General features: G+C 43.2%; 1 protein-coding gene across 4 annotated transcripts in view; it reads left to right on the forward strand.

Moving 5' to 3' along the window:
- The window catches only part of EML6 (echinoderm microtubule associated protein like 6), an 89,947-nt gene that overhangs the window by 7,202 nt on the left and 63,253 nt on the right, over positions 1 to 19,492 (forward strand). For all 4 annotated transcript variants that reach the window (XM_017821803.1, XM_017821802.1, XM_017821804.1 and 1 more), the window contains exon 3: positions 16,407 to 16,566. In XM_017821803.1, the coding sequence (XP_017677292.1) occupies positions 16,407 to 16,566 (160 nt within the window). The remainder of the gene's footprint in view (positions 1 to 16,406; positions 16,567 to 19,492) is intronic.

The following is a 19,492-nucleotide window of genomic DNA, read 5'->3' on the forward strand; positions in this document are numbered from 1 at the left end:
TATCAGGAGGTGGCCTCAAATGTCTCAAATGACATATATTGAGCTATTTCAAAGCTTTGCTTGTCAGGCTGGAGAGGTTTGTCTGGTTCTGTCTGGGAATTCGATCAAACCCTGCCAGTTTGACAAGCTGCTCTAGGATGGGCAGCTCTGTGCTCGTTCCTCACAGGGAACAGAATCTGCTCTTTGAGACTGGGTCAGATCTTTGAGTATTTAATGTTGTTAAACGGTGGTGTTAAAGAAATGCCACTGTCCTTTTATTCTCTTCTGTGATGGCACTTCCCTCCTCCATTTATTTCCGGCACTGTATCATTTAATCACTTGGGTTCTATACCACATGTCATGGCATTCAGAATGTAATTGGGATTTTGGGGGAGCTTCTTTTGGATGTGCAACTCTTTCAAGTACAGAATTTGTGATAGAAATTGTGTCACAGAACTCAAATATTTCACAGTAATTTCGAGTGAAAATTTGATACTTCATATTATGACAAAATTTTGACAAAGAATAAATTAAGAGGACTAATTCCCTTTATTTCTTTCCTATTAAGTGGAGGGAGAACACCTTTTTAAAGAAATCTGCACATCTGTTGTAGGCTCATCTCATCCCTCTTATCTCTCCTCTCTGATGAGGACAGTTCAGGTTATTAAAGTTATTCTTTTATCCTTTTAAATTATCCTTATATCCTTTTAAAAATTACTTTTCATAAATTCAGGTCCTCCGTGGCAGAACACTAATAATTCTATGAAAACTGCAATCTTCTAAATAATTGCAATCTTGAGAAGATAGATGTGAAGTAATTTCTTCCTTTGAGATTGAACTTGACCAAGAACTTAAGAGTTTTGAGGGCTTTGCATGTTTTGTTCCTTTCTTCATGTAACGAGAAAATACAGAAGTTGCTAAGTGTTTAAAGGCTTTTATCAGAATATGCCCTATTATTTTATTGTCTGCTCGGGAGCTGTAGAGGAGAATGCTGGAATAATCTTCAGAAGCACATATGGCAAATCCTACAGTTCTCAACTCTCGCACCAAATGTCTTATGTCAGTGTATATGTTGGCAGTTTTTATTGCAGTACAGGTTAATGCACCACCAGAGAAATTAGAAATAAGAATATCAGAAAATTTATGGCTTGAATTGACAATGAATGCCAGGAATGAGATGAAGTTTTTGGAGGGCTTATGCACTGTGATTTTTACCTTAGGCTGATAGTGATTATTAGTTGTGAGACGTGTTTTTGCCATAGGTTTCTGGCATGGATACATTAAATGCAAATTTCCTTAACTTCCTCTTGGAGAGAGGATATTTTGCTCAGGAAAGCTGTAAGGGAATAGAAGAGCAAGCAGATACCTGAACTGTGTAAAGGGATACCTGAGATCTCCTTTAGCAGCTTGTGTTTTTGGAAGCTCTGGAACACAGGAATGCCTCGAATCAGTGCTGCAGAGACCTGTTCCTTTGTGTCCCCGCACACGGAGCGCTGCTGTTTCCCTCTCCTGGCCGGCTGCCACGCTGTGGGTAAATCTGGAGGCTGCCCAGCCGAGCTGAATGCACTTGATTAGCTGATTGTGTGCAACAGCGCTGCCCTCAGCTCACACTGGCTCCGGGCTCCGGGAGCCTGCTCGGCGTTCCCTCCAGAGCCGCGGGAGCGCGCAGCAAACCCCCCTGCGCTGGGGAGGGGACTGCACTGCTCCCTGTGCTCGGGCACGGGGAGTTGCTGTGGGCAGGGAGAGACATTTCAGTCTCCACAGGAACCTGGAGCTGTGGTGGAAGCTGCTTTCTCTGCTCCTGGGAAGTGGAAGGCAACCCCCCTGTAACATCCGTGATACCATAAGCTAGAGAAAACCCCAAGTATTAGCAAATGACAAGCAGTAAACCAGATTATAAGTGCCTGAGGCTACATGCTGCCAGGCAGTTACATAATGGCACAAAACTCTCCAGCCTCCACTGCAGCATCGAACCTGAAATACAGCAAAAAGGCCTCCCAGGAGCCCAGCTCAGAGATTTCACAGAAGGTGCAACCCCAGGTTCCCAATCTCTGCTCTGAAGGGTTGGCTAAGGAATCAAGAGAAAAAGAGAAATAATGAGTTGTAGTGCTTACATAAAAACATAAAGAGTCATAATTCCATGTTTGTTTATATAACTCCCGGTATTAGTCTCACAAAATTGAAGTTTCAAAGGCATTCTTTGGATCACCCCAGTCCCCCTCCAATACAGCACGTCAGGGATTTTGGTAGTGGCAGAACTTCACACCTGCTCCTTCCTGTTCGTGTGTGCCACTGGCTGCCCATCCATTAGAACACAGGGGAAACTGAGAACTATTTGGATCATTAATAACTGTATGTCACATTAAAAGACATGTTTTGAATAACTGAGGGGGTGTCCTATGTTCTGAGGGTGCCTAATGCAGCTGGTGCTATGGAAGAAAAGTGGGTTTGAATCTCTTTTCCATGTGTCTGATCAGTCGCTCACCGGAACAGGAAGGTGAGTGAACACTTCCAGGGACATTCCAGCTCTTCAGGAATTTAATACTGAAAATTCTGCTTATGTAAAACATTCATTGAACTGTGTGGCATTACTTGGTATTTGAAACTTGCTGTATTTACCTTTTATTACAGTTCATTTCTAAGTGACTGTAGAGCAATCCCATAAACATCACTTCAGGTAAGTTCCTGCGGAGTTGGGTTTTGTGTGTGGTTTGTGGGCTGTGAACAGCAGGGCAGGTGTGGGTGGAGTTTCTTTCCCTTGTCTGGCTGTGGTGCTGCCTGAGATCCCAAAGTCAGGAGCCTGAGCTTACTGGATGTGCAAAGGCACCTCAAACCTCTACCAAGTTTGTCTCCTAAAATAACAGTATGTAGAGGTTCTGGACTGTTTCCCTTCACATGTTTTTTCCAACTATCCATTTTGTAGCCAGCACAGAAGGGAAGTTACTTGATTTAAAGAACATGCTAAATCCCTAAACTCTGTCTTCCCTTTTTGCTATTTCTCTTTCTCTTTCTGTAGAGTTTCCACAGACATGATTTGCTTTTTAGCTCTGTGGGCACTGCCTTATGTGCTAACATATGAATTGTTCTGTTACACAGATGGATCATTTGAAAAGTTTGGAAGTAAATTCATCTTCCATGTCTAAAATTTCTAGAAAATACTTGAATTTCCAGGGCTCATTTGTATGCTCTGAGGAGAACTAGGATGTGGATCTTTAACTTTCCAGAGCCTGGTGAATAGATGAGTGTGACTGGGCATGTGAGGAAATCCTGGATGTGCATGGGAGATGGGTGACAGCTCTTTATTTTTGTAAATGTCTGTGTAAAGAATATTGTAAATCTGAACAGAGAGTCCTGTTCTCTGGGAGCTGCCTTATGTGAGGTACAACATTAGCTTTTGTAAGAGAGCTGAGAAAGCAGCATCCATTGTCTTGGCCCTTGTGCCTACGTCAGTACAACTTCACAGTTGTATTTTGGTTGACTGTTAGACCTGGTGCTGGGCTAGGAGATAATTTAAATTAGGAATAACCAGTATATTTTGTGTTTCAGCACAGGACAGATTAAAGGAAGTATGAATGCACTGCTGCTGGATAAGACAGCTCTTTAGCCTGCCCTGTTTCCTGCTGTGTTAAGGAGTTATTTGATGGAATTATTGTGAATGTGCTCTGTACACTGTGTTGCACTTCACATTTTCCTCATGGTATCCGTAATGTTTCATTTGTAATCCCTGGGACTCCCCACTGCCTAGAGGTAAATGCTCTTTTACCTTGTCATTTAGTTTGGTGGGAATTACTTTATATGTGATGACAGTTGAGTGCACTGCACACTTTTTTTCCCTGCCTTCTCCCTCCCTATCAGATACAACCATTTAACGAGCCCAAACCCCTCCAAACTGAGCACATTCTGCAGCTGTCACAGCTCACTGCCAGCTGAGCTGTACTTCCTGGGATCCACCTCGGTCTTTGGCAGGATTGTGTTCTCATTTTTAAACATATATACAACACAAATATATATATATGATTATTATATGATTATGTAGTATTATATAATGTGTAAATGTAAAAATTATATATATTTAGCTTTCAAATAACTTGTTGGCTAAATGTCATCCCAGGATTACCCCTTTAACTTATAGACACCCTCTTTTCTGTCCCAGAGGTAACAGCAAGGAGTGATGCTGTCCCTTCATTCCACTTATGAACGTACTGGACTTAAACTGGAATTGCTCAGCGGTTGGAACTAAATAGAGATGTTCTGTGTTGGCAAATCTGAGCTTTGCCTGAGTTGTCACAGAATTTTAGGCTCCTAGGAAATGTTACCAGTTAAAAAAAAGCTCTTGCATCGTGACAAGAGGGGGTTTTTTTGGCTCAGGTATGTGATAGAAATTAAAAAAAAAAAGAGATGGTAATAGTCACCAAAAGGCCATGATAGCCACAGCCATGGCTTGGCTGTGGGGCTTGGAACAACACGCCCCAGTCTGTTGGATGGCAGCAGCAAAGCCCTGAATCCCAAACAGCAGAGCTTCCCTGCTGCCAACACGGATTTGAGGCATGAGCAGGAGCTGTCCCGCTGTGCCCGGGGATCCCGGCGATGTTTAGCTCTGGTGTCTGTCTGCAGCCAGAGCCCGGCCTTTCACATGTCACTGCCAGCTATGCTGGGCAGGGATTGCTCCTCTGGGAATGGCAGCAGACTCTTTCTGACATGTTGGGTTGCAGCTTTCCCCTGGCTCCCTCGAGTCACTGGGCTGGAAGGAGTTTCCCGGTCCCTTTGGCACCCACCACCCCAAGTGGAAAAGCTTCGGTGGAACTGGAACTGGAGTAGGTTGGTCTCCTATTTTCTTCTTGGATTGCTCATGGATGTGGGATTTCCCGGACTTGGCTGTTCATACACATTTTCCCTGTCTTATTTGGAAAATTTTAGCATGTCTTTGATCAGCTGTTTCATAAACCAGTAAAAATCCCTGAGGAATTTGGTTCATAGGAAAAATTGGCAGCATATCATACATTTTGAACATAATTTTGTTGTTAGACTTTAATTTTTCCTGATTAGAATATTCATATTTCAAAGTACGCTTCTCTTGATTTAATAATTTTTTCTTTTTTCCCAAATTTATGATTCTTACCTTGTTGTCACAAGAAAGCTGAGCTGCCAGTGGATAAAAGAGGAGTGCTTCTCACTGGCCTCGGGGGAGATGAGCTTGGGGGAGATCAACTAAACTGCCACACAACTGCAGGAACCTGCTGTGCATGAGACCCCTCAGTCACCCCCCTAAAGGCTGCCTTGGGGGCTCCCCAGCTCGGAGATATTCTTGGAATGATAGGGGGGAGGTTTCCTTGCTGTCTTGTTTTCTCTTACTTCTTTTTCCTTGTTCCGTTCTCACTCTTCTGTGTGAATTCTGTTACAGCCCCTCCCCTGAAGTGGTTTATTAGCTGGTGTAGCTGTGGCTGTTAGAGACAGGATTAAATATCTCACTCCAAGTTACAGAAGTCAATCAGGTCTCTGAGGATAATCTCCTGTGGCAGCCTTTGCATGTGGTGCCATTGTGCAGGTTCCCAGGAACTGTGCCTTTCACAGAAGGGGGTCGGGGCAACTCTTGGCATTGTGCTCACCCACACTTTGGTGGCTGAACTGCCTTGTCCAGAAATAATGGAACATCTTCCCTATTTGTTCCTATTTTAATTTTCTGTGGTCTCTTGAAGGTTCAGTGTGTGTTGCTTGTACTCAGTTGTGCATCAGAAACTAGTGAAATGTTTCCAATAGAGGGGTTTATGTGAAGAAAGGCCTGGATTGTTCCCAAAATACTCACCTGAAGCCTAAGAGAGATCATCTTTATGTGTGACAAGCTATTCCCACCTTCCTGGGAGGAACCGTGACTCAAATGTGTGTGTTATGTGTGAGGAGATTAAATGGAAACGTAGAAAGGCTCCTCTTCCTAAACCTACTATCTGGGTGTGAGGGCGGTTCTAAAATGAGGAGTTCTTGGGAAAATAGGTGGCAACCTTCAGGTTTTATGGGGGCTTTTTGGAACTGTACCTGAGGGTGTATTTAGATTTGTTCTTAATGCATATTAAATAACAGAATATATAGATTTATTCTGTTGAAGCTTGTTTCCAGAGTAAAAATGCAAACATTTCTAAATGTATTTATGGCTTCGTTATAAGATCATAAAAGCCAAAGCGTGCAATTTTACTATTTTAACATTTAAACAATGACTGTGGAGTAAAGCCTTGGCTTTCACAATTTTTTTTAATTCTGAGCTGATTACAGATCTTTTTTTACTTATTCCAGCTGCCTGCAGAATACAAAAATAAAAGCAAATGTATGCAAAATGCATTGCACAAATTAACATGCATTAAAATTCTCTGCTACCCTGATATTTTTGCAAGAGAGAGCAGAATGTGGATTGTGTGTCACACATCAGTCATCTCTATTAATATTTTGCTTTCAAAAATACAAATATAATCAGAAAATATTGATGGCTCTATTTTCAGCTGTATTAGTACTGCAGACTGTAATAGAGATATTTTAAACTAGGAGACTTAGGTAGCACTGCCATGGAACTCAAAAAGGGTAAACTTCTCCTCAGTTTTATTATTCCTTCTATGGCAAATCTGGGAATTCCTCCAATGCACCGTCCCCTAAATTAAGTCCCTGGGCTTTCTCACATACAGAGCGTGTGCTCCATCCTTCTGTTGTATGTACATTCCTCTGCACATTTATAGCATCCTGCTGTGCTTCCAAACAGGCACCACAGAGACTGAGGGAAGGCTGGGTGTGTTCTTCCCAAATACCAGTCAAATGTTGGCATTAACTCCTGGTTTTTGGACGTAGAACCTCAAGAGTAAGATTTTTATATCGTAGAAGTCTAAGGAGTAATTTGATTTTCTGGTCCTGCTGAATTACAGCTTCTCATCTGAAAGCACTGCTCATATCCCCCTGAGTCCCAACAAATACATTTTTAGAGCTTGTACAGCCTTTGTGAGATTCCAGAAGGCAAAATCAGAGGAAGATTTTAGTTTGGCTTGGGTAATTATTATTAACATTTCCATTTGAAGCTGCTTCTTTCTTTTACTTTGTTAAATTGTGGGTTGATGGAATAATATAATGGAGTTTCTAATGGACTTTCTGACTCCTCAGGCAGCTTTCATGTGGCCTGTGAGCTCCCTGTTCTGAGCAACTAATGATGCCAGTCCCTTCTTTTCTCCTTAGTTTAATTCCTTTTTTTTTTTTTTTAATAAAAGCACAGAAAGTACTTACATAACATGACTTAGAGGAAATAGTCAGTAATATCCCAGGAAAATACACCTGACATCCAGGAGATGTTCAGTGTAACACCTGTGTCTTGGGCACTGGAGAGTCCACTGGGAAAAGGCCCCGGCTGCAGAAGGAATTTTGTGATATCAAATTCATGTGGACTGCACTATTAGCCTTTTTTTTTGTCCCTGATGAAAGCAGCTGTGTGCTGTGAGGGTTTTCTGTTGTGTGACGTCCCTTAAGCACAGATTGTTCTCAGGTGAGGGTTTCATTTCTGTGAGCTTGGAACTAAAAGGACTTGGGCAATGAAAATACCTGCAGCTGGGGCTGGAGGGGCCTCGTCTGGGACAGGAGGGGACAGAGCTGGGGACAGATCCAGAGCTCAGTTACTGAGCTGCACTCCCAGGAGCTGCTCTGGTAAGCACCTTCTCTGCTTATTTAGGCTTTTTCAAACAAAAAGTCCCCAAACCCCTGAACTGCCCAAGCCTGTGGTAGAAAGGAGAGAAGGGTAAAGTGGAAGATTCTGTTCAGCATTAAATCTCAGTGTGTTTCTGTGGTGTTTTAGCACTGACCTCTCCAGATTTTATGTGCAGAGCATTGGTGTGTTACTGGTGAATCATTTGGTGGTTTTATCATGGTGCTGCATAACTTCATCATCAGGAGGATAGCAGAGTACAGAGAAACCAAAGTGCTGGTTTTCATCCTTAATTATTTTCTATTTTGGCCTTACAAAGCAGTGATACTTGGCTACTTTTTCATAATAAGCTATGGCTGGGTGACATGTCTTTACGTGTCCTCTGCATCTGGGAAACCAGATTCATTCTGTTATCTGGGAAGTTTAACAGGATTTTTGTGTAATCTGTTCCCCACAAAAGAGACACTTGATACTTAAAAATCTTCAGGTTGTGGCAGATGATGTAAAAGCCAGATAACAGCCATCACATTTATTTTAGTAGGTGTACTTCTCAAAAAAATGAAATTGTTTTGTGGATAATAATCCACATAGAAACTTTTCTTGTTTGAATTGTTAGAGAAAAGGGAAAATGGATTTATTAATATGTACTTGTTAAAAACCGTCTTTGAATTTTTAGGCATAGTGTTTGTGTTCTCCACAATTAACTGACAAAGCTGAATTTCAGAAGCCTGGCAAGAGTGCTCAGAAAACTGAGATTCATTCACTTTGCCACAGGTCTACTGGAAGTGGAAGCTCAGAGTCCAGACCCATTCTAATGCTCTGCAGTGGTTCCACTTCCCTCCAAGCCTGTGTACTGTGCATTGTACCTTGAGGCCTGACAGCTTATGGAGCTGTTGTCGTTCAGGAAGTACAAAAGATCTAATCCCTTCTCCACAGGAAAATTCTTTTATGCCCCTCAGTGCGATCTGATGATCCTCCAGTGTACAACTCCATCTTTTTGAAAAGTAACAGAGTTGTTGGTCTTGGCTTTGCTTTCCTGGGAGCTGATGAGTGTCAGCTGGCAGCGTTCAGAGGGGAGAGAAAAGCATCCTTAGTAGCACTGCAAACTGCCCATGTTCTGAGGGGTCTAAAAAGGAATGTTTTTCTCCAGCTGCATTGGATATTGCCACATTTATCATTTCTGGAGACATTCTGTGTACAAAGAACCATAATTTGCTTCTGATCCGTGACATGCCCCTTGGTGTGCATTTATTTGATATATTATTGAATCAGGCTCTTACTCTTCTCTGCTTGTTTCCATTAAAGTGCTTAACCTTAAAATATGGTGGGACAGGATTGTCACGAGAAGAATGCCCAAGTAGGATGCAGCTGTCACACTCTGAATTCATTGTACTCGAAGCAGGAACACTTTCCCTGGGCTTAAAATCCTTATTTCTGATTAGCACTGAAAGGCAAACCTATGCAAACAATGTCATTATCCCAGTGTGCATTTTTTAAGGAGAGCCTGTGAGTTTTGTCAGACCACACAATTTGTCATAAATGTGAGTAGACCTGGAGATTTCCAACTGGATGAGATGAAATTGCTTAAACTGAAAATTAAAGTGGGAGTGGTCCAGGAAAGTTACGGCAATGGCTGTAATTCTCCTTGACTGTTCTCTGGGCTTTTTGGTTATTTTTATCACATCTTCTGTATCATATTCGTTTTGCAGCACTCTCTTGATTCCTCTTTTTTCCAGCTCTATCTTTTGCCTGTCCTGTTTCCAGGATTTTTTTCCCGTGTCCCTTTGGTGATTCCCATGGGGATTGACATCACCATGCTGTGGGCAATTAATTAGTGCTCAGGATTTGCTGTTTGCTGTGACCACCAGTCTTGGAGCTCTTGGCTTGATCTGAATTATCACCACATCTCTGCTCTTGGGAGGAAAGGCACAGCTACATTCAGGCCATTTTCAGTTGTCTCAGCCCTGGAATGTGATAAATGGGAAAAATAAAGGCTTTGATTGCCAGTGGCCACGCACAGTTTGTGTGTCTGCTTGGACTGCACTTTGCCTCTGGTGTTTCTACAGTCAGGCTGAAACAGGGTGAAGGCAGGAAATGAAGGAGGGAACGGCCTGGGATGGTGATTTCTCAACTTACAGCCCTTTTCTGATGTATAAATTACATTTTCAGTCACGGTGTTTAGACCGGCCTTCAAATTCTTTATACCAGATGAACATGAAGGTTTTGCTGATTTCTGTTGAGCAGTACTAAATTAACAGCAGTGTGTAATTAGTTTTCCATGTATTGGGAAATGACTGGGTTACCCTGGTGCCATTTAAGTCGCTGGTTTTATCTCGGCATCATAGACCAGTTCTCTGTTTCAAGTTTAATACTTTGTCTTTCTTGAAGAAATAGTCATACCATGGCACATACAGAGAGTTCTGGAAATCCCTAGCCATGTCATTTTGGGGGGTATTTTCAGATATTGCAGCAGGCTGCAGTCATCCTATGAATGCAAATGGAATTAGGCTCAGATGGAACTCTGTGCATGCATGGGAAAACTGGAATATGGGTTCTCTTTGGGGTAGTGTGGCTCATATGCTGGGTGTATTCCCTGATCACTTGTTGCTCAAAACCCACAGTTCATGAGGGCCTTTTGTTTCTACTTTTACCTTCACTGTCATTAAATGGGCTTTGGGTAAAATCTCCCGGGATTTCTTTTTGCTGGGAGAAGCTCAGAGTTGCAAAATATCCCTGAGATGAACATGGATGAGAAAATCAATCCTTTGGGAGCTGTGTGACTGTGGTGTTGCTGCAGCCCCGTGTGAGAGGAGCCCCAGTGCTGCAGGATGTGCTGCAGTGCCCTTCCCTTTTAGGAAATCTGCCCAGTTTTGCTCTCCTTACAGATCCACATGAGTGTAAATCAGAGCTGGCCTCAATTAAAGAGCAGAATGGTTTTGCTCACAGCATTGCATTTTAAGGGTTTATTTTTCCACGTGGAAAATTGAGGAAATTTTAATCACTTGATCAAAAGCCATTTGTTCTTTAAATTTGGCCTAACTCTGTGACTCCTCTGCAGCTCCTGGTGGCACAACAAATTCCATGTTCTGCTGGGCTTATGTGGCCTTTTGGGCCTGATCTGTCAGGACTTCTAATAAACACTGGGCAGATGAACAAACCTTATTGAAATGTGGTGGAATAACAAACACTGGCAGGAGGAGCAGGTCAGCAGGAATTCCCCAGGGACCAAGAGTGGCAGGAATGGTTGTAACTTTGTGTGCTTCTGTCACCTGTCTGCCACTGCTGAGCTCTGGCAAACAGTCAGAAATAAAATCCTTGTCCAAGTGCTCCTTGGATTCCCAGGACACTCTGAGAGTACTGGAGCTTAACACCACCTGTGAGAGCCTGTGCTCCCAAGTCCTTTCCTGCAGCCAGCCAAGCTCACATGGGATTGAGCTTGCCCAGGGATTCACCTTAGGCTGGGTTTGGGGCCAAGCCTAACGCCGTGATTTCGGTCGGGGCTGCACCGCCTTCGCTCCGAGCTGGGGGTGTTTGCTTCCTCGAGGAGCAGATGGGAGCTGGCTGAGCCAGGCCACCCAATTCCCACAGCCTGCCTGCCTTCTTGGAAGTGGGAAGCCAGTGCAGAGTGGTGAGTAAATGCTGGAACCTCGAGCTGTATCACTGCTTCCTACACAGGGACTATGGAGGGGAAAACAACCAGTAGGACAGTTAGTAAGAACTTGGACCTAAAAATGCCTAAATGATCTTAAAAAACCACGATTCTGTACACATATCCTGGTTTGTGTTATATATAAACAAGATATTACCATATAAAATTCAAGCCAGTAAATTAAAATTTCGCCATTGCAGCGTTTCCATCAACATTTATATTCTTTTTTTGTCAGGATAAATATGTTCTGTGCTGGAGTTGTTTGCAAGAAGCGTGTGGCAATATTTAGTGTATTTAGAAGTGTTGTTACAGCTATATGTTCAGATGTGTAAACAGCCATTCAGCTGGCTGAGTGTGTGCACTGCCTGCACTGTACATGAATATATGTGCACTCAGAGCTCTGTGTGTCTCGGGGCTGCCCCATCTCCAGGGTCAGGCTGCATCCTGCCTTATTTTGCTGCTGATATTGCTCTGTCTGTGCAGGGGTTCCCTCTGACCCCACAGCTGAGGGGAGAGGCCCCTTTTGTTCTGTGAAGTGAGGAATTGCTGAGTAGGGAGTGAGCTCTGTGCTCAGCTCTGGGTGAGCAGTGGCATGTGGCTGAGAGCATCCCTGCTGTTCAGACATCCCTGCTGGGCTGTCGGGATCCTGGGAATGCTGCTCCTTTCTGAGAACTGGCACCGTGCAGCAGGAGGAGACAACAGCAGAGAAGATACCTGCTGGTGCATAATGGTTATTTTGGGGCAGGATTGGAGCCTCTGGGAATTATTTTTTCTTCAGAGATATTTTTTGCTACAAAGAAAAAGTCAAGAAAAATGGTTGTCATCTTATTTATCTGTCCAGCGTTCGAGCACAGCAGTCAGTGCCCTGAGTACTTCACAAATTTGACCTAAATTCTGATGGGAGACCTGCTGTGTTTTCTGTTCTGCTAAACTGGAGGGTTTGTAGCTGACTTTGAACAAGGAATGTGAAGTGTTTCATGGATATCTGAAGAGAATAAATCATATACAGACAGTGTCTGCCAGTCCCCAAGTCTCCCTTAACAGAAAACAGAGTTCTGTAAAGATGTATCTAAACATGACTGTTATTCCAAATTTAAAGCAGGATGGATTTGAACTAGAGATGAATTGATCTATCTATCTAGAGTTATTTTAGGTTAACATCACATCTGCGCGCTGATTTAAAGTGCAAAACATCCCAACACAGAGACTGAATTACATTGGTGAGAGCTGGGGGACAAGTCCACCTGACACAGGGATTTCAGCCAGTGTGCAGTGACTTCACTCACAGCTCTGGGTGCTTGTTTCCTTTTTCAAAAAGTAATTGTTTCTTTGTCAGGTGGGATGTTCTGGAAACAAGTTTTAGTTTGTATGAACAGTTAATAGGATGGTTATAAAAAGATTCAATTTAATGTAGCATCCTAAATAGAAAACATAAAATGTTATGCACCAAAACTATAAAAGCAAATGTTCAGCCTTTGGCTGCTGCAGTGACAAAATGTTTTCCCTCCCTGATAAATAGGGTAGTGCAGTGATAGATTTAAAAGGCCCAGAGTGGTGAGTTCTAAACCTCTGTCTCTCATCTGATACACCCGTTTCAAGATCTCCATCAATTCCCTAGGCCTGTATTAAAGATAACAGAAATTGCTTTTTGCAGCATCAGGGAGCAATTATCTAATGCAGGGAAACTGCTGTGAGCCAAAATGCATTTTTACTTTGATTACTTGAGGCTTTGCTGATGTATTTCAGTGTCTGGAACCACTGAAGAGTCTGGTTTGGAAGGGGCCTCTGGAGCTCATCCAGCTCAACTTTCTCTGGAGAGCATGGCCTTAGATTAGGTCATCCTGGGGCCTGTCAAGTGAGTCCTGAATCACTTCCACGGAGAGGATTCTGCCATTCTCTAGGCAACCTATCCCCATGTTTAGTTTTTAGAATGAGGAATGTTTTCCTTGTATCCAGAGAGTGTTTCCCACAGAGCAGCTCATGTCTCTTGCTTTTTGTGCTCTCCCTGTGCATCCTTGTGAAAAGAGCTACCCCACTTTCTGTATAACTGCTTTTGAAGTTTGAAAAGACCAGCATTAAACCTCCCCTGAGCTTTCTGTTCTCTCAGGAAACTTCCTCAACCATCAATTCCCTCATCCCCTTTTTGTTCTTCCCACTCATCCATTCTTTCTAGCACCTCTAATTCTCTGGTTCCTCAGCTGTGTGCTTTGTGAAAGAAAAATCGTTTTATCTGCAGTTTGGGAACAATTTAAATACAGAAATTACAATTTAACATTTGATTCAATCAAACAATTGAATATTCAGCTACTTGGAGCAGTTTGCATTCCATATCTAAACTTTTCTACTTAGTTCTGCCATGGTTTCAAACTTCAGACCTGTGCTATCTGTTTATAAGTGTATGGAACCTGTTACAGAAAACCAGGATAGGCTGAAACACAATGTAGACAGGAAACAAATACTTTCTGTCTCTTGGAATTCTGATGTGGTTCTGAAAGAAAAAGAAACCCTTGGAGCAGGATATTGCTGCCACAGAAATTGTGGAGGTAGGAAGAGTTTACCATCTGGCAAGGCCCCCAGACCAGATGGATCCACTAATGACTTTTATAAAGCATTTCATCAGACCTGCTGGAACACGTGTCTGGCATCTCTAATTATCCTGAATTAGCAGGCTTCCAGCCTTGGATGCTACATCCAGGACTGCTGATCTTGAAAGGGAAGGAAAAGGAAGTGCTCCCTGAAAGCTCTTCTTCCTGATAGACCTTTTTATTAATGAGTTGGAATGTTAGAAGGTTCCCTCAGGTTATTGGTTCATCCCAGATGGATTGTTTGCATTAAAGAGGGGCCCGTGGAGGCACGTGGGTCCAAGAGGTTTTTTTGCAGACACATCAGAGTGCTTTTGGAATTTCTGCAGGGGCATCCAGGAGCTCAGGAGAGCAGCCTGCCCGGAATGCCCTGGCTTCTTTGCCTTCCCTGGAAGGGAGGGACGGGCACTTCTGCCTCTGCCCCCCCATGTGCAGCCACCCCTGGTGCTGTTACACAGAGACAGGGGCCAGTCATGTGGGGAAGGGGCTTTGAGCCTCTCTGTTTCCACCCTGGCCCTTTAGTGAGAGAGAATTCATGGCCTTTCCCTCAAACCTGAAAACAGGGTGAAAATCTCCTGTGAAATTTCTTCTGCCCACCCTGCTTAGGTCTTGTTCTCCCTGTAGAAGGAATAGGAATTAATCCCCTAATAATGTTTTCTGTACCATAAATTGCTGTTTGAATACCTTATCTCTTCCAATCACATTTTCCTATAAATACAATATAATAGTATTTCAGTATATTCCAGTGGCACAAAGAGTGATGTGATATCACTGTAAATGGTCTAATTACTTACAAAAGTTGAATAAATGCACTTTAACAATTCAAAACACAAGCAATGAAGTGTCTCCTCCTTAAAGAAGGCAGGGAGGGTGAGGGAGGCTGTGCCAGCAGGAAATCTTACCCCCTGAAGGCAGCACATGACCCACCCAGCAGAGATGTTGTATAGGGGCACTTGGGAGTTTTTACAATTGAACACCCCTGGCACATGTAAGTCACACCCAGGTATCAGGCAGTCCCAGGAGTTGTTCTGGAAATGGGCTCTGTTTCCTTCCTGTAACCCACTGTTCTGCCTGCCAAAAATAAGCCCCTGGTTATCCAAGAGCCAGACTGAGCGTGGGCAGGCGGAGAGCACTGGGAAGGCTGGTGGGGAGATGAGTGTCCTCAGGGGGCTGGGAAATCACGCTGCTCATTGGGGGCCAGGAATTGAGAGTGCTCCCTAATTATAGCCCCCCCACCGGGTGATGTCATGTGTCAAACAGGGTAAAACAAACACCACGGACACTCAGAACAGGCACATTTGTATTATGGGAAATGTTCCTCACAGAATGCAAAAGGGGAGGTTCTGCTGTGTGAGAGCTGCTCTGTGCTGAAGGGTGGCAGAGGTAATTAAGTTCTGTTCTAGCAGGGAGAGATTAGCCCAATTAATCTTTTCCTCTGGTTCTTATCATTGAAGAAAAGTGTTCTAACTTAATTACAGGTGTCACACCTGAAGTTGGAGGCGTCACCCTTCATTCCCCTTAGAGGTTTAGGATTGAGGTGAACACGTTGCCACAGTCTGATGTACAACCCAAGCCTGGGGGAGAAAGGAGATATGAGCAGGAGCAGATAAAACAGCTCAATTGGGCTAAACTTGTTCTTTTCCCATGAATTGTTCTTTAACATGAAGACATTGAACACATATATTTGTGAAAGTTCCTGAAGTTTTTTGATTAAAACAGAATATGTATGTCTGTGAAACTTTCTGAAGTTTTTTGATTCATTCTTCTTAATAATTAGTATTACCTACTCCAGGGATAGCAGAACTATTCAGCTCCCCGTGGCCATCTGTTGAGTGCCAGTTTATTAATAGGATGTTTTCCCTTATTCCATCTGTAGCTCACATACTCAGCCATTTGTTTCCTGTGTGACTGTAAAACCCTCTTTGTATTCGTATGACTTTACAGAGGGGGTTTATTATTATTTTCGTATCTGAAGAGTTGTGAACAGAACTATGGCTTGATTCTGGTGAAACAATTTACTTCTGTGTCTCTTCTGAGATTGCTGTCTTTAAACATTTAAAGATGAGAGGATTTTTTGTGAGAAATACTCATTATTCAGCCTCTGATCCTTATTTCAGAACATGTGAGCTGAAGGGCAAAAGAGGAATAAATTGTGGAAAATCGTCCACTGACTTCATAAAGCTATGAAAGACTAAGATACAAGTCTGTGTTCAATCAGCTTATCAGTCAAAAGTATTTAAAAACACCGGTTATGTTTTTCTTAATTTTTCTGTTTAAAGTATTATTACACCATAAATTGTATTCTACACTCGTCGTGTTGTGTCAGCAAAACATTACTGAAAGTAAATAATGGAACAGACCGAGTTTTGAAGACAGTTGTTATTCCAAAAAATCAAAAGGAGCTGTTGGGTTTGGAACTTAAAAAAAAAAAAAAAAAAAAAGGTGATTTTCTAGTGTAATTTTCTGTTCTCTGCCGTTTTTGTGACTCAGAAGGTGTATTTACCATCCCTCCCTCTGTGTTGTGCCGCAGCCTGGCCGTGCACCCGGACAAGACGCTGGTGGCCACGGGGCAGGTGGGGAAGGAGCCCTACATCTGCGTGTGGGACTCGCTGCGGCTGCACACGGTGTCCGTGCTCAAGGACGCGCACACGCACGGCGTCGCCTGCCTCGCCTTCGACGCCGACGGCCAGGTGGGTGACACCGCCTGCCCAGCACAGATCCCCCTCCATGGGTTGGCTGGAATGGCTTCCCAACCTCCTTGGCACCTGCTGCTCCAAGAAATGGGCTCCTGGCAAAGCCCCCCCAGCCCCGCGGCTCTCCTGGCAGCAGAACTGCACTGATCTCCCTGCCGGGAGAGTCTCCTTGACTGGGCTGCCCTGGCAGTTGAATTGAACAACGGGGTCAGCACTGAGCAGGGCCGTGCACAGTGGCAGCAGCTCAGGGGATATTCTGAGGCAGAATTTCAGACAGAAGTAAACGGTGGGCTGCTCACAGCTGGGCTTGTCACAGCTAAACACATTTCCCCTGGAGGTGAGCTATTAAAAGCTTTCAGTTGTGAATGAAGTAGGAGGAAAATAGATCTAAAATTCACCTACCTAAGAAATACTTCACAGAGCTGTATAAATATCTGTGTGCAGTGTGTCATTATTGATGTCCTGATGAGTGTCCTGGTGTAACACTTCAGAGCTGGTTGCTAAAGTGTTCTTAGGAATGCTTAGATGAGCTGCCACCTGGATTCTTGCATGGACCCTTCCTGGTTTTGTGTTTTCTGTGCCTCAGAGTTTCATCCCAACAGGGCAGAACTGTGGGATGTTCTGGCCTTTCAAAGATTTTCTTAAAATCGTGTCCTAGATGGGTTGCTGACTACTGAAGTGTTTTATTGTCCTGTATTTTGCTACTCTCCCACTGACCACACAGTGCTTTATTAGTAGTAATAGTATAATTAAATGGTTAATATTTATTATTTATTTATTTATTCTGAGCTCTGTCTGAGCTCAGAACTGGCCTTCAAGGCATCAAATGTATTCTCACATGAAACAAAAGTACTTTTTATTGTGCATTAGCTTGTGTGTATTCAGTTTGGAGTCTGAAATGAAGGACATCAACCTGAGCAGTTGCCTTTAACATGGTTAAAAAGCATTGGGTAGCTGGAGTTCTGAACACCACCACAGATTATATTTCCCCATTAAAAATTGGAACTAGCTTTCTATTTTAAGCCTAGTTTTCAGTGACGTTCCTCCAGTTTTCTTAAGGTAAAGCCATTTCCTCTAAAATCTCCTGTGCCAATTCTAATTAATGAAAAATGTGGTCCTTGGAATTGTGGAATAAAAACCTCACACGAGAAAACTCCCAGATCAACAGAACAAGATTTCCAGAGCTGTTATATTTTTAAGGTATCATTCATTCAGAACTGCATGTTCTTCATTTCCCCCCCTCATTTTTAACTTCATGGGACCAGTGGATAAACTTTTTTTAGACCTTTGTGAAGGTCCTGCTGGGGCCTGGCTGTCATTAACCCCCCAGCTCAGTGCTGGGCTGCCCCTGCAGAACAGGGACAGTTCTGCTTCTGGAGGGGCTGGGGAAGTTGCAGTTTATTCTGGAAATAAAGGTTTGCATTGGATGCTGTTCTGTCTGGAGGAAGAGCAGTGCTGGAACACATAAATATGGATGATGCAGCTTGGCTTTCTGCTGCTCTCTCTGGCTTTGCAGCAGGAGCTGCTGTGCTGAGCCCCAGCTAAAGGGCAGGGGGGGAAGGCTCTGAGCAGTTGGAATTCAGAGCTGCAGCAGTGCTGGTTTGTTTAGTCAGCATTGCCAAGGGAGCTGGTGTCTGTGACAGGGCAAAACAGGCTGTGCACACCCTGCCTGCACCTTCCAAAGCACACTTTGCCTTCTCCTCCACCCAGGGGCTGCCAACAGCCAGGGAGGGTTTGCATTTCAGCCCCAAAGCACAAATCAGTTCAGCAATGCGATCAGAACCCTGCTCCCTCCTCTGGTAACTCTGTCAGCACCATGTCCTACAGCAAAGAGCCCAGGTGGTTCTGCTACACCCATGGAATCAGCTTGGGTTCCCCCAAAATTTCCTGGTTTATGTGTTTTCTGTGGTTAATACTGGAGTTTAAAGTTTAAAATGCAGGACTGTTGTAAGTTAAAAATACAGATTTTAGTTTGGGGTTCTTCTGTCTGAGCAGGAGATGCCATTTGGCAGGAGGGGAACTGCATTTGGTTCAGATGTTTCATGAGGAGCTGTCAGTTTGCCTGTAATTAAAAATGTCTTTTGTTAACTATAATTTCTCCTTAAAAGTACCAACAGCTCCCCTTCATAGAATTATCTATAAAGCAGATGCCTATACTGAAGTATTTTGCCAATACTGCACAGTTAAGTTCCTGCTCTGTTTTACATGAACCCTTTCTGTGCTTTGTAAAGAGACTTATTTTTAATGGAGTGAGAGGGGCACTGCCATAATACATACGTGTATTTATAAGTTTTTCATTAGGTAGCACTTGGCTTCTTTAGCCAGATCTTCTAAATCTGTGTAGATTTAAAAATAATTGTTAATTATGTGCATAAACTACTTGGCAGATATTTTCTTCTGGTAGTTCTGTGAATTCTCTGAATAGAATTCTGTCAAATTCTCTTCCAGAAGGAGGACTAAAAGTGTAAGTGTTCCAACCAAAAGGGAAATTCAGCATTTCTCACTTTCCTGCCAGCAGGAGCCCTTCCTCAGCAGGACACTTTAAAAGAAAATAGCAAATAGTTCTTAGTTTCTCTAGTCCCTTCACTGCCCATCCACCCCCAGGGGTGGTTTCCCGACTGGGAGTTACAGCTCAGCTCTGAGGTTGGTCACATCATGGATCTAAAAGATGCTGGAAGTACTGCCATGGTTTCCATGGTGAGGAGGAGTATAAAAGAGGTGAGAAAAAGTTGAAATCAGTGAAGGTGCCATGAAAAATAGCTTGTGTTTTGATCAGTACAGCCAGACCCCTGGCAGGTATGGGTTGCTAAGGGCAAATAAAATGCCTTTTCCCTTCCAGGTTTTCCCTTTTGTTTTATTCTGTTCTTTTTATTTCTTGTATTGTTGAAATTGAAAAGTATTAAAATTAAGTTATTTTAATTGA

The sequence above is a fragment of the Lepidothrix coronata genome, unplaced genomic scaffold (genome assembly GCF_001604755.1).
Source record: "Lepidothrix coronata isolate B3197 unplaced genomic scaffold, Lepidothrix_coronata-1.0 Scaffold92, whole genome shotgun sequence".
In the NCBI taxonomy this organism is placed as follows: Eukaryota; Metazoa; Chordata; class Aves; order Passeriformes; family Pipridae; genus Lepidothrix; species Lepidothrix coronata.